Source organism: Amblyomma maculatum, unplaced genomic scaffold (genome assembly GCF_055883805.1).
Source record: "Amblyomma maculatum isolate TAMU_Amacu unplaced genomic scaffold, ASM5588380v1 scaffold_14, whole genome shotgun sequence".
Taxonomy (NCBI): domain Eukaryota; kingdom Metazoa; phylum Arthropoda; class Arachnida; order Ixodida; family Ixodidae; genus Amblyomma; species Amblyomma maculatum.
Genome location: NW_028146739.1, coordinates 215089 through 240557, shown reverse-complemented (window position 1 = coordinate 240557; position 25469 = coordinate 215089). Strand labels below are relative to the sequence as shown.

The 25469-nt window shown below is 48.4% G+C and overlaps 1 protein-coding gene across 5 annotated transcripts in view; it reads left to right on the top strand.

Moving 5' to 3' along the window:
- LOC146172058 (ubiquitin carboxyl-terminal hydrolase 8-like) overlaps nucleotides 1-25469 on the top strand; it is a 469773-nt gene that overhangs the window by 277907 nt on the left and 166397 nt on the right. For all 5 annotated transcript variants that reach the window (XM_084586092.1, XM_084586094.1, XM_084586091.1 and 2 more), the window contains one exon: nucleotides 2709-2791. In XM_084586092.1, the coding sequence (XP_084442218.1) occupies nucleotides 2709-2791 (83 nt within the window). The remainder of the gene's footprint in view (nucleotides 1-2708; nucleotides 2792-25469) is intronic.

Genomic DNA, 25469 nt, shown 5'->3' with positions numbered 1-25469 from the left:
AAACATTGAAAAGCGTGATACAGTAACTGCAAATATTGTTTGAAGCGAAAAATACTTAAAGCCGGTGTCATGATCGCAGCTGACTGCTTGCTTTCTTCGATTCATACATACAAGGATAAACGACTCCCGCAAAAAAAAAAAAAAAAAATTGCCGCTTCGTAAGGCCATATCTTGCGCTACGCCGCGCGTACAGCACAATGATAAAAATAGACGACTCTCGCAAAAAAAAAAATAAAAATAAAAAAAGCTGCCGCTTCTTCCGCAGGCGCCATAGCCACATCAGCCGCCCCGCGCAACACGCTGGAGAAAGCTTCCGACGTTCTGTCTGTCTCAAAACGGGCTGAGCTGGCTTGGCGCATGCGTAGCGCCTGCTACTGCGAACGAAGGCCGGGAGAGAGGAAGGAGAGAGATAGCTCGGTAAAGAATAGGCACACCCTTGCGCTTCGCTCTATCGCGTTTTCCCACTCTTATTCCCACCGGTTCTCTCTGGTTCATTCACGCACATGGCTTGGAAACGTCACGTGCTGGGCGCGGGAAACGATAACCACAGATAATCGCAAAAGCGCGCGCCTTTAAGGAATGGGTGCGGCGCTGCCCTAGCTGAATTGTCCCCTCTCATTACTTCCGCGCGTGGCTTGGAAACGTCACGCGGCAAACGGAGGGTGATGCGATCATCGGAAAGGCACACTTTCCAGTGCGTGGTGCGGAGTTCCATATATCGAACGACCGGTGAAATTGAGTTCGATACATGACGCGGCTTTCTTATACTTTTACATGGGATTTTCAAGGGGATATTCCGTGAGTTCGATATATCCGGGTTTGACTGTATTCATAACCATCACTGTTTAATCTGATGCCGTCCCATGACCCATTTATATACCTCAATTTTCATTGACTTACGTTGTCAGTCATATCTTTTCTATCTCATAATATCTGACGAGACAACTATACATTGACTTTTATTTCTTATACTTTCTTGTTTTTTCATAAATGGAGGTGGGAAAAGAGCAAGCCACAGAAATAACTGACTACTATTAGCGCGAGGTTCATGCTTCTGTCGAAGAGACTTCCTTTGCTTCAGGACAGGTCAATGAGAGAAGATTGACGGAACTGCGTTGGGCCTCAGCTTTTTTTTCGAGTTTGTGTAATATTCGCGGCTCAAACTGGTCTTCAGTGAAATGTAGCTAGAACATAGAGCGATGAGTTAATCACTCAGACTAGATGAAAAAAAAAATTTCTTGCATACAATTGAAATGGGTAATATGTTACAGTGCTAAGAATTGTTGCTCGCAAAATGTTCCCCTTTTTTTACATCATAACTATAATCATTATTGATTGTTTAAGTTTCGTAAATGCAGCAAATTTATGCAATGATTCTGGCTGATTTTACATCGATGGGAAAACTTTTCCCGTAGTAAATGAATACGCAGAATTGCGGTTTTAGAGCTCCAGGCTTTCAAAGCAAAGGTAACCTGCCTACGCCTAGTAGTCATGATCAAAGTGAAGCGTGTGTGATCATGTGAATAGTACCCCCTGCACATTGGCCGTATCCCTGATAAAACGAAGCCATACTTTTTAACCCACGCATGCGTGGAAGCATGGCAAGACACATTCAAGAATTGAAAAAAAAAATACAGTATGGCCTAGCTTGTGCTGATTACCCGCAATACCGCGGGTTTACTTGCCAAACAGTTTTTGGAACGACTAGCTCCTCTACAAGCCCCAATTTTGATTTTTAGTAAAGGAGGCCAGGGATCCAAGCATAATCGCGACAAATGCAATCGAGAGGCTGCACTTTTCCAGTTATCATTGCCAGCAAAAAGCAGATTATATTGCCGTATTTCTGACTGTACAGAAGTCGACAGCATATGAAATGATTGAGCCTCGCAGAATATTCAGCATGCTGCAGAGGACTACCTTATTTTTATGCAACGAACAAGTTGCCACCGCAAAAATATTGAAGAGCAAGCAGGAAGAATAGAAAATGCAGTGTCAGGTGACGCGTTATTACAGGCTGTGAGAAAAGTGCCTTACGTAGCAAAGAACTCTGTTCTTTCTAGGAATAAACTTCTTTTGGCCAATCTTATGAATACACTCACCCTTGCGCAAGCTGTCACGGTTTCCTTGAGCTATCATGAATACCGCATAACCATCTTCAAGCTGCTTGCTGCAGTTGTACGCGCAACAGCACGACATAGAGCTTGCACGCTGCAATAAAAGCATGGCGTACAATATTCGCTTGCCGAGCCTAGGAGAAAAATGGCGCCAAGGAAAAAAAAAAAACGCAAGGAAAACGCGGGACGCGCGTTCGTTTCTAAGAGCAACGGCAGGGAGACCAATCGTCTTGCAGGAAATCGGGCGGAGAGCCAGCCTTCAGGAAAAGGGCGCGCATGGGGCGAGGAGGAGGCGAGGAGGTAGCGTGGCGGCGGCAAAGTTCAATTGTTGGCGTAACTTTCAAACTATCAAGGGGCTTTAGTATGACTGATGGTGGAATCATAGTGTCTTGGTAAGGGAAGATTTAAGACCAAACAAAGTTTCATGAAGCCTTTAATTAGCAGCCTGCCTAATTAGGGCCTAGCACAAAATAAGATGGGTTTTCCTTTTAAGTAATATGAGGATTTGCATTTCAAGGAGAGAGAGTTCTGTCTCCTTACGCGGGGAAGTATTGAGGTGCGCAGTAGCTGAGCCCTCCCTTTTTCTGGTTGCAGAAGCTGAAAGAAAAGGACAAGGAACTTATGCACATCATACAGCTCAACGAGGAACAGAGGCGAGCAGACAAGGAGGTTCACAAGTAAGCCTCTTCTCCTCTCGCTTGGCCCTTGTGGTCAAGTGATGGTGTATTTTACCTTTAGAATCGAGTACAGCTGCACCAGTGGTGCCACCGACCTTTGGTCATCGAAGGCAGAGCAGCACCCGTGAAGGTGTCTTCAGTTTAAAGTCCACTTGAAAGATGTCTAAGGGCCATGTTGTGATTTCCGGTAAGGAGTTGATTGATATGAGATTTATGGGGCAGGAATGCCTGTGGGAGCTGCTGATGGCCAAATGCAGTCCGCAACAAAGAGTCAGATGTTAGAAAAGAGGCATATCATTGACATGCACAGTTTGGCAAAGAACCAGGGCTTGCACTATGAGCTTGCTTTGTTTTAACACTCACTTCTGACCGCTCTGGCACTAATCTGACCGCATGGCCCTTTAAATTGAGGTCAAATTGCGCTGAGATTTGATCAGCCACTCTTCAAAAAATATGTGCACCGCCGGCATCACTTTGGTCTCATTCGAAAGGTTGTGGCTCAAGCTATTCCCCTATAAAGGGACAAAATTGCACTTAACACATGCTGCTATTGGGCTCCGAGAGGCTGTGGCCAAACTGACCACTTTTGGTTGGCTGCCGGCTTCGACTGCTTGTGGGTTGGCGCCATTTTGTAAAAGTAGCACAGTTAAGCTTAGCCGGCTTAGCTCCATCATCACGATCATGGCATAAAACGTGAAAAATATAGATTCGGGCGTGATACTGGCCTAAAAAATGAAGAAAGGTAGAGTAAGAGGCACGCTGTGACGCGACATTGCTGTATCTTATCTGCAATCAGGGACGAAGCGCCGATACATTTCAATGGGCTGATATAACGGCGCAGCTGGTGGTGCTTGGCGTGACAACGAGGAGCGCAAATGATTTCGAGGCGATTCCTGCTGCATACTGGCAGCGCAATCATGACCGTGTAAATGAAAAAGTGATACCTAAGCAGTTTTCATGGTCGCGGCGACAGTTGCGGTCGCGAAACGGCGTCACACACGGCATGGAGAATAGCAAACCTCGACAATATAAACTTGCTTCTTAGTGGCAGGGGCAATTATCTCAACAGGAAATGGTGCATCCAGACCAGAAACCAGTCAGAACTCACTTTAACGAGCTTTTGTTAGTTTTGGAAATTCAAAAATATGCCTTTTTTTTTTTGCAGATTTCTCAAAATTTGCATTTTGGACACAGACAGAATTTTGGAGCAGCAATATCTCCGGTTCTATATCCGCTATCGCTATAATTAATTTCTTGCTATTAGATAAACTCACACGCTCTGTGGTAACACTACTGCTTATTTACGAAAATTATCAAAATATATCATTCTTTCAGTTACCAAACGAGCTTTTTTCTTTGGCAAGTTCAGCAAGCCATAACTTTCGTCCAAATGGTCCTAGAATGCTCATTTATGCCTTACTGCAGTCCTTTGTGATTCTAGATCATTTAAATATAAAAATCTTCTTCAGAAGATTTAATCTTTACAAACCATGTTTCCTCCAAACAAAAGATCAGCTTTCCTTAACATATCTGTAGGTGAAAACAGTTTGCAGTTTTGGAATCAGCAAATGTGGTGCAAATCTGCCCATAAATAAAAGACATGGTTCTAAGAGAAGTTCAAGAGCCACTTTGCAGCTAGGATGAAGACCCTCTTGAATGCTGTAGGAAAACAGGCAAGCAGAACTTTCCTGGTCTATGCAGAATGGCCATGAAATGCCTGGCTATACCAGCAATGCAAGTTCCAAGTAAAAAACATTTTTCTGCCCCTGGCAACATTCTCACTTCCAGGCGAGAAAAGCTGTTGCCGAATCATGTTCAGCAGCTGCTTTTTTGTTTGCATCAGAGCTTATAACTTATAAGCACTTAGCACATGTTTGAATAAATTTGTTGCTATTCGATATTCGATTTGATATTCGAGTTATTCTCTTGATTCGATACGAGAGGCACTATTCGGTTTTTGCACACCCCTAATTATTCGTCTACGCTCATTATCATCAGCAGCTAAATTTTTTAGTCTCTTCACTCGTCAGGGAATTTGAACTGAAATAATCAGGGAAAACCTGGAAAAGTCAGGGATTTTGAAAATAATGGTTTGCTAGACACCGTGGGTACATACTAAGTGTGGCCACTTTCTTGCTGTCGGTTGCTGCACGTCAGCTGAGCCCTTGTCACACCTAGCCTTGGTACCTCATACTCCAATTCTCACACAACCATCACTCCAGCACTGGCACTACAGTTGATCCCTGATATATCAAATCCGGATAATTTGAGTTTTGGCTATATTGAACTCGTGGAATATACGCCGCGCATACAGCACAACGATAAAAATAGACGACTCCCGGAAAAAAAAAAAAAGATCTGCCGCTTGTTAACTTCCGCAGGTGCCATAGCCACGTCAGCCGTGCAGAGGGTTCGCAACACACGCTGGGGAAAGCGTCCGACGTTCTGTCTGAAAACGGGCTTGGCGCATGCGTAGCGCGTGCTACTGCGAACGAAGGCCGGCAAAGAGAAAGGAGAGCGATAGCCCGGCAAAAGAATGGGCACACCCTTGCGGTTCGCTCTGTCGCGTTTTTCCCCACTCGTTCCCACCGGTTCTCTCTGGTTCATTCACGCACATGGCTTGCAAACGTCACGTACTGGCACGCGGGAAACAATAACCGTAAATGCGCGCGCCTTTAGGGAATGGGCGCGGCGCAGCCCTAGCTGAACTGTCCCCTCTTATTACTTCCGCGCGCGGCTTGAAAACGTCACGCGGCAAACGGCTGAGGGTGATGCGATCGTCTTTGGGAAAGGCACAAGGCTGAGTTCGATATATGATGCGATTTTCCTATACTTTTACATGGGATTTTTAAGGGGATATTCTGTGAGTTCGATATAACCGAAATTCGATATATCCGGGTTCGACTGTATTACACTGATGCTTTTAAGTCTGCTCAAGTGTCTTGTGCAGCACATGGACCGCAATTTTCACTTTCAAGAACACTGAACAGACATACAAGTATATTTACCGCTGAATGCCATGGAATCCTGCTAGCTGTGAGACACATTATTGAAAACAAAGTATGTACACCGGTAATCTACACAGACTCCCTCAGCGTTTTAACCTCTTTTTCTTCTTCGAAATGGCATAAGAACCCTGTCCTAAATTCTCTCTTTTACAACCTAGTGTCTGCCCATAAATTAGAAAATAAAATTATGCAATGTTAGGTACCAGGCCACCGTTGTATATCAGGCAATGAAGCTGCTGATAGGCTTGCTGCATCAGCTGCCCTTCAAATGACACAGACATTGACAAGATAACTTATCATGACCTCAAGCCACACATAAAAAACATGATTCAGCAACAATGGCAAGAAGAATGGGACGCAGCAACAGAAAATAAACTACACACAATGAAGCCAAGAGATAGGCAGGTACACCACAGAAAAACGAAATAGATTTAAAGAAGTAGCTCTGAGCTAGCTGAAAATTGGTCACACATACATAACACATATCTTTTAACAAACTCTCCTGCACAACACTGTTTGAGATGTGGGGATCGGCTTAGTGTAATTCATGTTTTAATTATATGTGCACAACTCGAACCAGAAAGAAAACGTCATTTTCTCTTCTTGTACACTTATCAAATACCTGCACACCCATCCATTTTTATTGGTGACAACCCAACGTTTCCTTTAAAACATGTGCTTAAATTCTTATCGCAAGTAGGCTTTTTACATGGAATTTCTTATCGACGTGGGTCTCGGCCCGTTCCCCCTTGAGAAGACAGATGAGATCTTTTAAAGCATCTACATATATTTTTTTAATTTTTTCCCCGCTCATTATACATCGCAAATGAATTTTAGGCCCTATACACCACTGTTTTTAGTGATATTACAGAGCGAATGCATTTTTAGGCCCTATACACCACTGTTTTTTATCCCTTCATGAGACATCACAACTAGCACAGTACATCAACTTGAGTACACCGTTAACCTTGTGTTTGGCGCTCTTTGGCCTGAGACGACCTTGCGCCATTAAAATCCATCATCATCATCATTAAGTTCAAAGCAGGTGAGAAAGTTGCTCTGGAGCGTGTCGTGCGCACCCTGTGGCTTTTGAGAAAGTTGAGCAGGCCCTTTATGCATGGTTTTTGGAGGTCCGTGCTAAAAACATCCCTGTAGATGGGCCCATGTTAATGGAAAAGGCGAAATGGTTCGCAACTGCTCTCGGCGAGGAAAACTTTTGCGGCGGAACTGGTTGGCTGCACAGGTTGAGGGCAAGGGGAAAAGTTTAATTTTTTTTGTGGGAGTCGTTCATCCTTGCATTTATGAATCAACGAAAGCACGCGGTCTGCTGGAATCACGACGCTGACTTTTAGCATCGTTCGCTTCAAGCAGTATTTGCTGCTGTCACGCTTTCCAATGATTTTGTGGCAGTGGCAGTGGCAGTGACGTGAATAAATCGATCTAGGCTCGTGCAATCGAACCATCATGAGCACTTTGCCAAGTTCGCTTCCCGCCACTGCAGGAGCGAACGCCAAAAGTGTAATAAAATAAATACGTTGTGACGTCTGCGCAGCAGCTTGGTGCGTTGCCAAAAAAAGCTGTGGTGGAGTGAAATGGAGGGACGCGCCACGGACCGAGGTTTCTTTTTTTTTTTTTCACATTCTCTGTGGCAAAAGTGGAGGATGGGTTCATTATTCGGGTGGGTTGGTTGCGTGACAAATACAGTATCATTTTTCACAATCGCAAGGGGCGTCTTAAGCCGATTTTTGTATATAGAATTTCAATATATCAAGCTATTTCGCGATCCCCTTCGAGTTCGATATATCCAGACTCGACTGTATTAGAGTGGCTCACTCCGATGTGCACAGTGGAGTAATTATCCCGTCATGCTGCAACCTCATAACTTTTGTGCGGACAAATCTAACAAAGTGAAAGGTACGGACCCACTCTACAGAACCGTATCTATGAAATGCTCGAACGTCGCAGGCGCATTACACTAAATTCGAACAAGCTATTGGGAGTCACGAAGGCAGTCTTTTCTCTGTCGCACAGGTGCATCGGTATTTGCCAATACCCAGAGCGGAGATCAACAGATTAGAAGTATGACACCGAACACAGACAGTCGACAGCGTCATCAGTGTGCAGCAGTGGGTACACGTCCTTTCTTTGTGACCAAATTCAAACGACGATAATCAACGCAAAATTGCCATGAATGGTCCTTCTTTCTCACAAGTATTACGGGCGCGGCCCATGGACTGGAAGACTCCCGAATCACTCCATTCAGCATCTCTTGGACTGGAGAGACTCGACATGGTTTCTGCCTGATGGGATTGGCATTCCTTGTGTTAATTGGATGTTGCATGCGAGAGTCTGGCACTGAAGAAAGAGATCCTGTGCTGGCACAGTCAAACACAGAAACATGAGGCACGAGAACGTCCTGCAGTGCACGTCGGTCGGTAGAAGATAACAACCTGCTGATCATCGCTTGCAACTCTTCAGAATCATCATCATCATCAGCCTGATTATACCCACTGCAGGGCGAAGGCCTCTCCCATATTTCTCCACTTAACCCGGTTCTGTGCTAGCTGCATCCACTTGACCCCTGCGAACTTCTTAATCTCATCCGCCCACCTAACTTTCTGCCGTCCCCTGCTACGCTTTCCTTCCCTTGGAATCCAGTTTGTTACCCTCAGCGACCATCGGTTATCCTCTCTTCGCACTACATGTCCTGCCCATGTCCATTTCTTCTTCTTAATTTCGACTAGAATGTCGGTAACTTGAGTTATTTCTCTGACCCACTCTGCACGCTTTCTATCTCTTAATGTTACCCCTACCATTTTTCGTTCCATACCCCTCTGGGTTGTCCTCAACTTAAGTAGAACTCTCTTGGTTAGCCTCCACGTTTCAGCCCCATAGGTGAGTACAGGCAAGATGCAACTGTTGTATACTTTCCTTTTGAGCGATACCGGTAAGCTGCTAGTCATAATCTGCGAGTGCTTGCCAAATGCGCTCCATCCCAATCGCATTCTTCTTGTTATTTCCTTTTCGTGGTCCGGATCTGCAGTTACTACCTGTCCTAAGTAGACATATTCGCCTACTACTTCCAGTATTTCGCTACCTAATGTAAACTGCTGTTCCTTCCCGAGGCTATTGAACATTACCTTAGTCTTCTGCATATTGATTTTCAAGCCTACCTTTCTACTTTTCCTGTCTAGATCATCAATCATGATTTGCAGTTCATCCCCCGAGTTGCTTAGCAAGTCTTCAGAATAGTCCGGCATTTTGGGTGAAGTTCGGGGGCAATCAGAAATGGCCATGGTAGCTGCGGTAACATAGTGTTCAAATCTTGAGAGTTTAGAGCCAGTCGCCAAACACACAGGCTGTGCGGGTATGTGCAGGGCCCACACCAGCTTCTGCGTCGACAATAGCACAAGGGAGCAGCACATTTTTCTTCAACACATTGCAGGTGTCCGGTTCAATTACAAGTTGCCAGGGTACCTGTCGAATTTTGGAAGACCGCACGGGGACAAAAGCGGCTGTGTGAGCTGGCAAGACCACATCTTTTGTGAGAAAAAGCAAATTGTCGTGACTCGAGGATGAATCTTCGACTAAGGCAGGTGCCATCGCAAAAAAATTTCACCGGCTCCACTGTCAAGTGTTGCACCACACTCGCGCAAAAAGTCGATGCCCAGAGTGAAATTATGCATGGCACGAGGTAACACAACAAATTCACTCCTGTAACTTGTGCCATCCTATTCAACTGAAGCCGAGCAAAGGGCAACAGGAGTTAAAGTTTCACCCCCAACATTGCAAAATTTGCAATGTTTGGGGTGAAACTGAGTCCCATGCAAACATAACTTTCTGGCCGAGACAATTTCTAAATGAAAGTGTCATCACACACACAGCAGCACCAGTGTCCACAGAAGCAATTGTATTAATATTGTTCACATGCACACACACTTTGTTCTTAAGCATAATAATAGAAAGAGGTATGGGCGAAGTTGACTGGCTGGCGACTTCCGTTGGTCGCACCACCTAGTTTTTCATTGGTGGTGGACTGGAGCGGCAACGGGGAACGTTCCAGCTGTATAGGAGGCGGAGTCATGCTGCGTTCGTAGGCAGGAGAATCAGCACGGTCGGTACAGGAGGTAGAGGGTTGACAAAGAGAAGCACGCAGCTGCCATGGCACGTCATCTTGAAATCAAGATTGACATTGTGTGGAAGTATGCATAAATCGAAGACTCTGGCAATAGTGGGAGATGGGTCCACTGCAGCTGCAACTGTAACAGACCAGCACCTCTCAGTTTACCGTAGAAGTAGAAGAACCGACTCCGCATCGAACAAGAGTATCTGGTGGGCGTACGTCGAGGTGGTTCAGACGGAAATTCTTAGTAATACTGGTCCGGTTGATATTGGTGTTCGTAAAATTCGGGAAGAAGGGGTCGATCGTGTCTACGCCTGGGCAGTGCGTCTATTGTTGTTGGTACATTGAACCCAAAGAACAGGCTGGTCCATGTGTGGCTTAAGTAACGAACATGCGTAATGCGCTTTATCGTGGATGGCACCTTGCAGCTGAGGGGTCAACTCCTCATGCATGTTTCGCCGAACCATTGAGGCGGTGTCTTCAGAGTCAGAGAAAGAACGCTAGCAGGCGACAGACAAGGAAGAGGAGGACACACACATGCGCTCTCCTCTTCCTTGTCCGTCGTCTGCTAGCGTTCTTTCTCTGACAATGAATAGCCAACTCGCCCAGCAACATACCTTGTTCGATGTCTTTAGAAGCAGGAAAGTCAATGCTGGCGACACTTGTAACGTTAGATAGCCGACCAAATTGTGGGGAAATTCTCTGCGACTTGAGTGCCTAAAATTATCGACACTGTGCATCTTTCGGGATCAGAAAGTTGTAACGTCTTCGACGATTCCTTTCAAGAGGTGGCCCACCTTATCCTCTTCAGACATGTTTCTATCGACAACGTAGAAAAGTCAGAGCATTTCCTCAATGTACTTCGTTCATGTCTCACTGGGAACCCAAGCTCTGTGGGCAAGGGTCTGTTCAGCTCTCTTTTTCTTGGCCAAAGTGTCACCAGTGATTTCGTCTACAAATTGGGCCCAAGTAGTGTGTCCTTGTGATCTTCAAACTATGGGGCAATGGTCCCGACGAGAAAAAAGGCAACATTACCGAGCTGAGCAGTCGAATCACAACGGTTGTACTTGCTGACTCATTGGTAATGGGTCAGCCAGTCTTCAACATTGTCATCAGATTCCCTTGTAAATGTGCAGGGTTCTTGATGGGGTGGCCAAGACTTGGGTTGTTTGGAAGATTGTGTCTGAGCCTCTTGACTTGACATAACGATGGTTTCTGTAATACAACATTTTGGGCGAGTTGGTTACATACATTCATTATTACAGCGCAAAGACGGAACAGAACAAGAGGAGGACACAACAGCGCTGTTGTGTCCTTCTCTTGTTCTGTGCCGTCTTTGCGCTGTAATAATGAATGGATGGTTTCTGGCTGAAGAGGTGGCAAAGCAGCTAAGCGGTGGCTGTGACGAATGGCTAGCAGATCCAGGGCTACGTACTCAGCCGATTTCCGCCAAATATTGTTACGAATGGGATGGGAGGAAAGTATACGACAGTTGCATCTTACCTGTACCTACCTATGGGGCTGAAACATGAAAGCTAACAAGGAGGGTTTTACTTAAGTTGAGGATAACGCAGAGGGCTATGGAAAAAAAAACGGTAGGGATAATGTTAAGAGATAGGAAATGTGCAGAGTGGGTCAGAGAAAAAGCTCAAGTCACTGACATTCTAATGGAAATCAAGAAGAAGTGGGCATGGGCAGAACATGTAGTGTGAAAAGAGGATGACCGATGGTCGCTTAGGGTAACAAATTGGATTCCAAGGGAAGGAAAGTGTGGCAGGAGGCGGCAGAGTGTTTAGGTGGATGGATTAGGTTAAGAAGTTCGCAGGGGTCAAGTGGATGCACCTAGCACAGGACCAGGTTAATAGGAGGAGTATGGGAGAGGCCTTCGCCCTGCAGTGGGTATAGTCAGGCTAAGGATGATGATGATGGGATGGGTAAGGAATTAATTCTAGGCAGAACAGGTAGCCAGGCCACTGTCCTTAGCATTTTTTCAGCCTCCTCTTTGTGGTGTTTCCGAAGGTGGAAGCAGACTCCAGCTGTCCCGAATGAACACACCCGTTTATTCACACATATATAATGAATAGCAGAAACGCCCCCTGGGATACAAACCGAGAACGAAACTGAATATAACGTTCTCCCCCCCCCCCCCTTTATTTTTTTAGTGATTAGTTAGTAGGTATTAGTAGGGAAACCACAAGACATGCACACTGTACTTATTTACACGTATTTACATATTGCCAGGGGGCACTCGAAGTGCAAGACGAAATGGCAATCGGAGCGAAAGACGAAGTGAATCGGCTCCGCACTTGCAGGAGATACCTAGAATTCGGACCGTGGAATTTCACCTGTACCGGCTCAGTTAAGCTAGCCCCAGTCGCCTACATCGTGACAAATCTGGTGGAGGTGAGGTCTGATGTCCCGTACCCTTCCGCCAAGCAGGAGTGCTGTCTTGTATTTGAGGAAACGCCTGTTCACCGCACCAGCGGCAGGCAATGAGGCCTACCACCTGAGTTTTTCCCATCGGCCATGACTACTGTCAGCCACGACGTCATCGCAATGCCTGGAGCGACTCCTACCTACGTGACGTTTCAGAACCCCCGCGTCCCAAAGACCTTTCACGGGAATACCTATGAAGACGCCGATGACTGGTTGCAGCACTACGAAAGGGTAGCTACCTTCAACCTCTGGGATGATGCCGCCTGGCTTCGCAACATCTACTTCAGCCTTGAGGATGGCGCTCGGACATGGTTCGAGAACCATGAAGAGCAGCTGTCTTACTGGAGTGAGTTCAAGCGTCATCTTGCAGCTACTTACGGTAGCTCAGATCGCCGTGAACGTGCCGAACGCGCTATCCAATCTCGGGTTGAAATGCCTAACGAAACCGTCGCGGCGTATATCGAAGACATGGCATGCCTCTTCAAGCGTGCAGACCCTACAATGTCCCAGGACGAAAAGCTGCGCTACTTCATGCGTGGCATCAAAGAGCAGCTTTTTGCTGGCCTTGTGCGCAGACCGCCGAAAACTCGCAGAAATTCTTGCGGATCCACGATAGAAAAAGTGCTTCAGCAGTGAGCTTCGGCACAGGATCGTACCGTCCACGTCACCTCCATCTCTGCCGAGTTACCATCGCATGGCATGGAAACATCAGCGCTACAGGAGCTCGTACGTTCGAATGTGCGCGACGAACTCAGACTGCTGTATGGCGCACCTCAACCAGCTTCTACCTCCATTGCGAGCATTGTCCGCGACGAAGTGCAGCAAGCGCTCTGGCCTCCGTTTCCAAATGGTGAACCTCACCCTGCTCCTCCTCTTACACCACCTGAGTGTCACCGCCCCACATATGCCGAGGTGTTACAATACTTCTCGCCCCAGTCGCCGACCCTCATTCCTGCTAACATAGCTGTACCAACAACACCAGCCCCCGTGATCCAGTACGAAACAAATTCCCGACCGTCTACAGGGAAAGCAAACGAGGGGCGCACCCCTGACCGACGGCCGTTATGCTTTCACTGCTGCGAACCAGGTCATGTATATCGGCGCTGTCCCTACCGTCGACTGGGCCTCGAAGGTTTTTGCGCCGATTCTCCGCGGCCTCGCTACAGCAAACGGCCCCGAGCCGTTGAAGATTTCGTCAATGACCAGCGCCGTGGTGTTTCGTCTCATCTGCGGCAATCTCGATCGCCGTCGCCCAGGGCTCGCCCTTCGCCATCTGCTGCGAGGTCCTCATGGGCAGGGCAGGGCCGATCACCCAGCCCCCCCGGTGGGAAAACTGAAACCAGCGACCTTTGGGGGTAGGCTCGCTGGACATCGCTGCACGGGAGACCTCTGATCGATGCGGACACGGAAAGACTACGCATCGACATTGGAAAAGCCCGCGGTTGCCGATTATAACGCTACCTCGACGCCACCACGATGCACCCGCAACGACGACGAATTGCGGGTGCATCGGCGACGCACCAATGCACCCGCAACAACGATAAATTGCCGGTGAAACAGACGGCGCAACAACGCACCCGCAATGACGACGAATTGCCGGTGGAACAGATGACGCAACGATGCACCCGCAGTCACGACGAATTGCCGGTGGAACGAATGCCGCAACAATGCGCCTGCAACAACGATGAATTGCAGGTGAAGCATACCACATACAACGACGCAGAGCTCTCATAAACTCAGAAGCCTGACATTTGCGAGCAGCTTTCGTTGGACATACCAGTAATACTGGATGGTCGCCATGTTCGAGCTTTGTTGGATACTGGCGCTGATTATTCTGTTTTGAGCAGCCAGTTTGCCGCAATTCTCAAGAAGGTTTTGACTCCGTGGGCTGGCACACACGTTCGCACGGCAGGTGGTCACCTGGTTACTCCTCTAGGCTCGTGCACGGCCAGGGTTCAAATTCAAGAGTCGACATTTGTGGTAAGCTGCCTCGTTCTGAGAAGCTGCACACGTGACCTAATTCTGGGCGTAGATTTTCTTCTTGAATATGGCGCAATTATTGACTGGGATTTTAAGGTCTCGTTTTCTACTGAGAAAGCAGTGGCCCTCAGCAGTACAAAGCGACCACTCAATGTGCGTGGGTTTATGCGGACAGTGTCATGCTGCCACCTCGAACCAGCACCTTCGTTAATGTCAAATGCAATGCACTTCACGATGGGGATGCAAATAGCCAAAGGCAACGTCTCGTTACTGTTGACGCAGGGAGTCTGCGTGGCTCGCAGTTTGATCCATTTTCACCGTGGTCAGTCCAAGATACTTGTTACCAATTTTTCGCGCGAGTATCGACACCTTTTTCAGAACACTTCCGTAGCTTTCGCGGAACGCATATCTGAAGTCTCCGAGTGCTTGTCCACAGAAACTGTGCCACCGCTCACATCCCTCGACAATGTCGATGTTAGCTCAGAGCTATTGGTCAGCCAGCGTGAACAGCTGTTTTCATTGTTACTCGAATTCAGAGTGTTTTGCATCGTTGTCAAAAGTGCATCAGACTCTCATTGCCAAGCACCAGATCGTGACGTTCGATGATGTGCGCCATATCCACCAGCACCCCTACCGCGTCTCTTTGACCGAGCGCGAAGTTACTAAGTCACAAGTTAAGCAAATGCTCGAAGATGATGGTATCTAGCCTTCAAATAGCCCATGGTCCTCCCCGGTCGTTCTAGTTAAAAAGAAAGACGGCACGTTACGTTATTGCGTCGATTACCGCAAGCTAAATGCCGTAACCAAGAAGGATGTTCTTGCCGCGGATTGACGACTCTCTCGACCACCTTTGGCGTTCAAAGTACTTTTCGTCCATCGATCTAAAAAGTGGCTACTGGCAGATTGAGATAGATGAGCGAGATCGTGAGAAGACGGCCTTTGTCACACCCGACGGCCTTTACGAATTTAATGTTCTACCTTTCGGACTTTGCTCCGCACCGGCCACATTTCAGCGGATGATGGACACTGTCCTCGCCGGGCTTAAATGGCAGTGTTGCCTAGTCTACCTAGATGATGTGGTAATCTTCACAGAATTGTTTGCACGTCTTAAGCACCTACGGTCAGTACTCGAAGCTCTTCGATCCACTAACTTGACACTTAAGCCACAAAAATGTCATTTTGGCTACCGAGAGCTTAAATTCCTCGGTCATGTCATAAGCGCTGCCGGCATGAAGCCCGACCCTGACAAGCTTACTGCTGTCGCGAAATTTCTGATTCCACATGACAAGAAAGCTGTTCGCAGATTTCTCTGCTTGTGCAGTTATTACCGGCGTTTTATTGATAACTTCGCTGATCTCGCTGAATTGCTGACTCGGCTCACCCGGGAAAACACCCCTTTTGTTTGGAGTCACGAGCAAGAAGCTGCTTTTGCCGAGCTGCGTCTCCGTCTCCAATCGCCGCCTGTTCTAGCCCATTTCGATGAGCACGGTGAGACAAATTCACACCGACGCCAGTAACATTGGCCTTGGGGGTGTCCTCGTGCAACGTCAAGAGGGTGTTGTACGAGTCGTCGCCTATGTCAGCCGTACTTTATCCAGCGCCGAGATGAACTATTCAACTACTGAGGAGGAATGCCTCGCCATTATTTGGGCTGCTGCGAAATTTCGCCCCTACCTTTATGGTCGCCGATTTAAAGTGGTCACTGACCACCATTCCTTGTGTTCGCTGGCCAACCTGCGTGACCCATGCGGCCTGGCGCGATGCAGCCTTCGCCTACAGGAGTTCGACCTCACTATAGTTTATAAGTCCGGACATAAGCATGAAGATGCTGACGCGCTCTCTCGTACGCCCGTCGAGCTCGCTTCACCACACACGGGTGATGCTGGCAGTTTTCTCGGAGCTGTTGATGCTTCAGACATGTCTCATCAGCAGCGTACTGATCCAGAGTTACGAGCCTTGATCGATTATTTAGAAGGTCAGCCAGCCACCATACCTAAGTGCTTTTCTCGGAGCCTCTCAACTTCCTGCCTGAGAAGTGGTGTGCTCTATAAGCACAACTCTAGATCCGAGTCGAGAACCTACCTCCTTGTGGTCCCCGCAGCTCTGCGAGAGGAAATCCTTCACGTGCCATGGAACCAACTTCTGGCCACTTGGGCTATTCTCGCACACTTGCTAGGATACGACAGACATTCTACTGGCCCAACCTTGCCACTGTTTTTAAACGCTATGTCAAGAGCTGTCGGCAATCTCAGAGTTGGAAGGTTCTGCAATCAAAGCCTGCAAGCCTCCTCGTGCCCATAATTCCACCACGCGCACCATTTGATCAAGTCGGCATGGACCTTCTCGGTCCTTTCCCTCTGTCCTCTGGTGCCAACCGTTGGATAATCATCGCCACAGACTATCTGACTCGCTATGCCGAGACCAAAGCGCTACCTAGTGGTACAACATCTGAAGTTGCTCATTTCTTTGTACACCAGATCATACTATGGCACGGTGTTCCTACCTGTCTTATTACCAATAGAGAAACTGCCTTTACTTCATAAATGATGGCCGAAGTTTTTCATCTCAGCGGTACGGCGCATCGAAAAGCTACTGCTTACCATCCGCAGACCAACGGGCTTACGGAAAGGCTTAATAAGACCATCGCGGACATGCTGGCGATGTATGTCGACGCCCAGCACAAGACTTGGGATGCTATCCTACCATATGTGACATTCGCGTACAATACGGCAGTCCAAGAGACAACACGCTTCACGCCGTTTCGCCTAGTTTACAGCAGGGAGGTTCGGACGATGCTGGACGCAATGTTCCCTTGTGAAACCAATAGCGAGCTTTCTATTGAGGCCGAGCACTTTGCCCAAGATGCTGAGCAAGCACGCCAACTAACACGCATCCACATCGCCCAGCAACAGGACAAGGATTCACGCCGGTACAACCTCCGCCACAAACAAGCTTCCTACAACACTGGGGACCAGGTGTGGGTGTGGACTCCTGTTCGACGCCGTGGCCTATCAGAAAAGCTGATTTGCCGTTACTTCGGACCATATAAAGCCTTGCGGCGCCTCAGCGACGTTAACTATGAGGTCCTCCCAGATGGCCCAGATCAGAGAGGCCGTCGGCTACCTCGTCCAGAGACAGTTCATGTCTTACGCTTGAAGCCGTATTTTGCGCGGTAACTGAAAAACGGCATCTGCAAACTTTTTTTTTTCGTCTGCTTTTGTCCGCTTGTGTGCACGTGTGCCGTGTGCGTCACGCTTAAAGGCCCACTGTCCACCCTCCGGTCGAAAATATTTTCTTCCCCGGTGACTGTGAGACTTCGCCCCTAGAACGCAAGGCCGCAAAATGTTTTTGAAAAGAGTAACTAATAACGCAGTTACAGCCACCGCAATCACCCGATTCTATCATGCCTCTCTCCTTCCGTTCCCTCGCAAAGGTTTTTCACTCTCCTGCCCGAGGTCGTCTAGCCTCCGCAATACAAATTTCCCTTCCTCCTCCGCGTTTGGCGGGAGGTGGGGCGTGGCTCTCCGCGAGCGCGAAAAAAAAAAAAAAAAAAAACGGTCGAGGGAGCGCGAGCCGCTGGATTGTCTGGTCATGGCGAAGGAAAAGCGCGCTGCGAGCGGTAGACACCCATCCTTCTCCCGTCAGTCAGCGAGACGGACCAATGGACATCGTTCCCGGTACGTACGTCATTGCTGTGGCCCGTCGGGCCAGCGCAGGAAACGGGGAAGCTGGCTTCCCAAAGGAGAGCATGAGAGAGCTTTGAATTGTATTTTCAATGCTTTGCGGCACGCGTGTCACTGTAGCATTTTGCACAGACTATCTCCGGTACCTGATCAAAACACTGGGCTCCTTTGCTTAAAAGGGCCTTCCCTGGACAGTGGCCCTTTAAGGAGGGAAGAATGCCAGGGGGCGCACCAAGCGAAAGACGTTGAAGTGGCACTTGGAGCGAAAGACGAAGTGAATCGGCTCCGCACTTGCAGGAGATACCTACAATTCGGACTGTGGAATTTCACCTGTACCGGCTCAGTTGAGAGTCACCAACATCCAACATATGTACAGTCTTTGTCAAAAATGTAGAGCCCAGGGGTCTGCTTCTGAGCCGCTTCGTGCGGCCTGTAATGAAGTTCAAGAGTTCGGTATCTCTTGATGGTAAGAAGATTTTTTGTTCTACCCTCTCGAATGGGAAGGATGTAATTCTAAATGAGTGCCACTACGCGGCTCAGAAGAAGACCCCCCAGGCTCTACACATTTGACAAAGGCTGTCTGGTAATCTTGGAGCCAGGCTCTGGCACTCTCGCTTTGAACGCCGCACTGTCGACGCCGGCAACAGGCTCGTAGGCTGCTGCTGCCAGGAGACCGAGCCTGCATCCTGGAGGAAAGCGGCTACAGCTCAGCAGGCTACAGTATGCCAAGAGACCGGGGTTGCAGTGTGGCAGCATGCCAGGAGACCGGGGCTGCGGCATTGCAGGAGGCAGTACGCCCCGAGAGGCAGGAGATAGTACACCAGGAGACCGGGGCTCTGGAACCCTGGAAAGCTTGGAGGCATTCCATGTACGGCGATCTCCAAGTCTGAAAGAAGCTGGTTCCTCCACTCGATCACCTTTGTTGGTGGAGAAAAAGTGCAGTCTCCCTTAAACCAAACTGGTGGTTTCCTGACATGGACAAAATCGCCTACGGCTATCTTAGTCTTTTTGGCAGCTCTCCTTTTGTTCGTGTAGCATTTGCCGCTCTGCTGTTGACGCCGGACTGTTTGACAGAGTCGCATCAACTCCTTGGCTGGGACTTCCGCAAATCCTGGTGCTGAAAAGCCCACAACATCCAACCTGGTTCAGGGCATTCTACCATGTAGCAGAACTGCTGGGGCGACCCCTGTGGTAGCGTGCTGAGTACATCGATAAATGGCAAGGTACTCTGTGACTGCTTGCAGGAGCGCACACCAACGAATGTGAAATACATATGCCTCTGCTTTGCAGGAAGGTGATAAACTCGTGCTTCACTGGCAAAAACACTTATTAAAAAGTCTTTTATGGTGCTTGTAGACACTTCGCTGCAAAAGTGTACCTCTGGCCATTTAAGATGGTAGTCAACAAGCGTTACGGCAAATCTGCTGTTGTGCGCTGCATGTGCCAAAGGTCCAACAATGTCTAGGTCAAGCTTCTGCCGCGGTTGCTCAGGCCATTCAACAGGTTGCAACGGTGCTGGTGATGTTTTGGCGGACTTATCTGCCTCCAGGCAGATGTGGCAGTTTTTTATTGCCATTTCCACTTGCTGATTCATTCGTAGCCACCAGAACCGCTCACGCAGTCGTGCCTTTGTGCACGTGATACCCGGATGTGTCTCGTGTGCGGTGCTGATGATCTGAGCCGTGAGGGAGGATGGAACAGCGAGGCGCTCTGCACACAGTAACAAGTTGTCAACAGCAGACAGTTCTTCCCGAGTAGGATGGAATAGTTTTGCCTCTTCTAGTATGGACTTACCAACAGTACACAACAGTGAAGACTCGCCTATTCAACAACAAACGGAGCAAGCTTTGGCGGCCAGGAATTCAGCACGAATGACTTGACGGTTTGCAGGCAACCGTCGTCGAGGGCGGCCTGCCTGAACTTCTCCTTTGTCACACAGGCTGGCTCGATGAACGAGACGATTTCTTCTTCCTTAGCAATCTCTGCCTCCGAGATAGGTGCTGGCAGCCGAGAAAGTGCATCTGCTACAGTGTTTGTGGACCCCTTGCGGTATTCAACAGTGAAGTTGTAGCAAAGCAGTCGTGCACTCCAGCGTGCGCTTCGGAGTGGGCGTCTTTCATGTCCTTGGGATGACAGCAAGGACACCAGTGCTTGGTTGTCTTTTCGAATAGTGAAATGGCGACCGCAAAGGTATGTGTGCCATCGCTACATGCCCAAATACATGCTAGTGCTTCCCGTTCACCGACTGAATATTTCCTCTCCGCAGACGACAGTGTACGAGATGCGAAAGCGACTGTGCAGAGCTCGTGACCACTTTTCTGCCGCAGGACTGCTCCTAGTCCACAGTCAGACGTGTCGGTCGACACAATTACTGGAAGCGATGGATCGAACATCTGGAGGACTGTACTCGAGGAAAGCATTTCCTTAACCCTCCAGAAACTGCTGTCTGCTTCAGCTGACCAAATTAACGGCTCATTTTTACGAAGCAAGATTCTCATAGGCTCGACCACTTGTGCCAAGTGTGGAACAAACTTGGAGTAATATTCTATGAGAGCCGGGAACGAACGTAGGGCGGCAACATCAGTTAGCAGTGGCGTGTTAACTATGGAATCTACCTTCTCTGGGAGTGGCGAGATACCATGTGCAGTGACCTTATGCCCTAGGAACTCAAGTTCCAGAACATCGAAGAAGCATTTGTTATGCAGTTTCAGGCCTGCATTTTTTATCTTTTGCAGCACGGTCTTCAAGTTTGAAAGGTGCTCTTTTGCGGTCTTGCCAAAAATGATCACATCATCGGTGTAGAACACTCCAGGGTCGAGAATAGTCGCCATCATCTTTTGAAATGCCACTGGGGCAGAAGCTAACCCGAAGCAAACTCTTTTAGAGCGGGAAAGACCATCATGAGTGATGAAAGCTGGCAGATCCCTGCTGTCAGGATGCAAAAGAACCTGATGGTAAGTGGAAACCAAGTCAAGTTTTGTGAAGTGTGCAGCCCCTACCAAATCGTGAAGCAGCTCTTCTGTATGGGGTAATGAAAATTGTCTGAAACAATAGCTTTGTTCGGCTCTCGAAGGTCTGCACATATCCTGATGCTACTATCCTTCTTGTCAACAACAATAGAAGACACCCATTTAGAAGCATCGATGCGCTCGATGATGTCAAGGCTCAGTAACCTCCAAAGCTCCTTTGATACTGGCGACCGGAGAGAATATGGCAGACGGCAAAGCTTGGAAGCTACAGGCTGCACGCCTTGCCGCGTCTTGATGCGATGAATGAACCCTTTAGCAAGACATAACAGGCAAGAAGATACCGGTAAGCTGTCTAAGGAGACGAAAGATTTTATTAAGAAACGCCAGAGTATGAAAGCTTCCAATCCAACAGACCGGATCGAATTGGCCGAGATATCAAAGCTAATCAACAAGCACAAGGTGGCCGATATAAGGAAGTATAACATGGAGAAAATTGAGCATGCTTTGAAGAACGGGGGAAGCCTTAAAGCGGTAAAGAAGAAATTGGGCATAGGCAAAAACCAGATGTATGCGATAAGGGACAAGGCGGGCAACGTCATCACTAATATGGACAAGATAGTCAAAGTAGCCAAGGAGTTCTATACAGATCTCTACAGTAGCCAAAGTAGTCAGGACCGTAATGAGATTGGCGGTAGGGAAAAACAGTCAGACGTTCCACCAGTGACGAAGGACGAGGTCAAGAAAGCACTAGAAACTATGAAAAGGGGGAAATCAGCTGGAGAGGATCAGATAACTACAGATTTGCTGAAGGACGGGGGGGATATCGTGCTAGAAAAACTGGCCACCCTGTATACGCAGTGCCTGGTGTCATCGACGGTACCGGAACCATGGAAGAATGCAAACATTATCCTCATTCACAAGAAAGGGGATTCTAAGGACCTTAAAAATTACAGACCAATCAGCTTACTGTCTGTTATGTATAAGGTATTTACTAAGGTAATCGCTAATAGAATCAGGACAACCTTAGACTGCAATCAAGCAAAGGATCAAGCAGGGTTTCGGAAACGGTACTCTACTATCGATCATATCCATACCATCAATCAGGTGATAGAAAAATGCTCGGAATATAACCAGCCCTTATACATAGCATTCATTGATTACGAAAAAGCATTTGACTCAGTTGAAACCTCGGCGGTGATGCAGGCATTGCGAAATCAGGGGGTAGACGAGCCGTACGTGAAAGTGCTGGAAGATATATATAGTGGCTGCACAGCAACCATAGTTCTGCATAAAGAAAGTAACAAAATTCCCATAAAGAAAGGTGTTAGGCAAGGAGACACAATCTCCCCAGTACTATTCACTGCTTGTTTAGAGGAAGTATTCAGAGACTTGGAATGGGAGCAGTTAGGGATAAGGGTAGATGGAGAATACCTCAGTAATCTGCGATTTGCTGATGACATTGCCTTGCTAAGCAACTCGGGGGATGAACTGCAAATAATGATTGATGACCTAGACAGAAAAAGTAGAAAGGTGGGCTTGAAAATCAATATGCAGAAGACTAAGGTAATGTTCAACAGCCTCGGGAAGGAACAGCAGTTTACATTAGGTAGCGAAATACTGGAAGTAGTAGGTGAATATGTCTACTTAGGACAGGTAGTAACCACAGATCTGGACCATGAAAAGAAAATAACAAGAAGAATAAGATTGGGATGGAGCGCATTTGGCAAGCACTCGCAGATTATGACTAGCAGCTTACCGGTATCGCTCAAGAGGAAAGTATACAACAGTTGCATCTTGCCTGTACTCACCTATGGGGCTGAAACGTGGAGGCTAACCAAGAGAGTTCTACTTAAGTTGAGGACAACCCAGAGGGCTATGGAACGAAAAATGGTAGGGGTAACATTAAGAGATAGAAAGCGTGCAGAGTGGGTCAGAGAAATAACTCAAGTTACCAACATTCTAGTGGAAATTAAGAAGAAGAAATGGACATGGGCAGGACATGTAGTGCGAAGAGAGGATAACCGATGGCCGCTGAGGGTAACAAACTGGATTCCAAGGGAAGGAAAGCGTAGCAGGGGGCGGCAGAAAGTTAGGTGGGCGGATGAGATTAAGAAGTTTGCAGGGGTCAAGTGGATGCAACTAGCACAGAACCGGGTTAACTGGAGAAGTATGGGAGAGGCCTTTGCCCTGCAGGGGGTATAGTCAGGCTGATGATGATGAACTCTGGACTGAAAAGTGAACAGAAATTATGTGCTAAGGCTGGCTTCAGATCTTTGTTGCAGGGCTGCTCACTTGACGGTGTGGCAATAGAACGGGATAGCGGGTCATTGACAGTCAGCAGCGGATCAACGGACGTGTGCAAGCATTTAAAAGCAGTTGGAAGCTACGCCAGCAACGAATTGGTCCCGCAGTGCACCATCTTGCGAAGCAAATGAACAATGTGCGGCTAGCTCCCCTAGAGCGACAACAAAGTCATGAACGGACTCTCCAATGTTTTGGCTGTAGCGGTGAAAACGATGGCGCTCGACGATAATGTTGCACGACGTCGAAAACTGCTGCCGTAGAGTGGCGATGCAGAGTCGTATTCGTCAGGAGCGGCAGACTTGTCATGGGCGAGGGCTGCGGCGCTGGTCCCTGCATGCAACATCTAATAAACACACTGGCCCTCCGCCCCCAAACAATATAAAAGAATAGCCTTGCGCTGCCCTATCTTGAATGTGGCGGCTCCGGATGCCACCAAGTACCGTATTTACTCGCATAATGCTCGCACTCGCATAATGCTCGCACCCCCCACATTGCCTATCGAAAATCGGAATTTTTTTTTTTCCTCGCATAATCATCGCATCCCCAACATCACTGCCGCGAGAGTCGACATGTTGCACCGCGGCAGTCGATGATGATGATGATGATGATTTATTGACTCTACCCTTCGTATCGGGCGGGCACCATGTTGGCGCCGCAGTCGTAAAAAAAAAACATAAACAATACAAAGTACCATAGACACAACACCACACTTAACTCATACACACACACACACACAAAATTAAAAAAAAAAAAAATTACGGCTTGCGTATTGCTGTCCACCACTCCGTGAGTCTCCTTTTGGACGCCTGCACGAAGGGAGTTCTGTTCGCGCCACTCTCGCCACCACCCGGAGGACAGTCCGGCGGGTCAAAATCGAGCGCCCGCGCGAGTGTAGCGCCCTCTGGGAGCAATGTTTTGAGGCATGCGCACCGCAGCACTACGTGCTCCATCGTCTCGGATTCAGCACCGCACAGCCGACACAATGTGCATGTAATAGTCTCATCGTACCGGCTACGGTGGGCAAGCGTTTTAAGGGCTCCTGCTCTTGCTTCAAAGAGCAGAGCACTGCCGACGCTGTTGTCGTATTGATGCTCCTGAGCTATGTTCCGCTTGTGGTTCCGGTAGAGAGTCAGGGTGGTCTTGCCTTCCATGCTGGCGCACCACTGTAGGCGTTCGGCTTCCACCACTCGCTCTCGCACTTCGGCAGCCCACTTTCCAGCCGTTTCTGCCGCTACGGGGTCCTTGAAAAATCCGAACTTTTTTTCGAGCTGGTAGATCCGGGCCGTCCAACTCGTTCTAATGCATGTGGCCGACAAATATTCGAACACTCGGCGTGCCCAGCGCTCCGGTGCCATAAAAATGAGGCGACCGCGGTATCCCAGCTTGCTCGTTGCCTCCCGGGCCTCGAAACTGGACCACCCCAGGTCTCCTTTTACTGCCTCGTTCGCAACCCTACAATGGCAGCCCAGTGCTACTCGCCCCACTTCACGCTGCCGCCGCTCCAGCCAGTTGCGCGTTGTCGCCGAAAAGCAGACCACTGCGTTCGCAAATGTGAGCCCGGGGATGTGGACGATCTTCCACAGGTCTCGCACCATGACGAATCTGTTGCAGCCCCATAGGCAACGTCGGCGGAGTATTGCTTGGGCGCGCGTAGCTGCCTTTCGCACCGATTCTTCCTGGAGGCTACAGATTCTACCACTGGTCGAACAGAGTTTCACCCCGAGGTATTTGTACTCCGTAAGTACTGCCAGCCTCTCTTTACCAAGCATCAGCTCTGCTTCCTCTTTGGCGTGCCCTGCAAAGCGGACGACGGCCGTCTTTTTTGCACTGAATTTAAGTCCCAGGGAGACAATTTCCGAATTGCAAATGTTTAGCATGGCTTGCATTTCCGCTGGCGATTCTGCCATGATGACCAAGTCATCTGCGAAGGCCAGCCCAGGTAGACGGCGATTTTCGTCGATTCCACATGTGGTGAACCGCAACCTGAAGCCAAGGCATGACTCTATTAGTGCCCGCTCCATCCTGGACACATAGAGCAGGTATAGCAGTGGTGACATAGGGCAGCCTTGGCGGAGACCCTTGGTGACGGAAAGCGGCGCAGACACTGCATCTCCGAAGTGGACGGTCACTATATTGTTTGCATATACCCGAGCGATCATTGATAGGAGCTCTCCT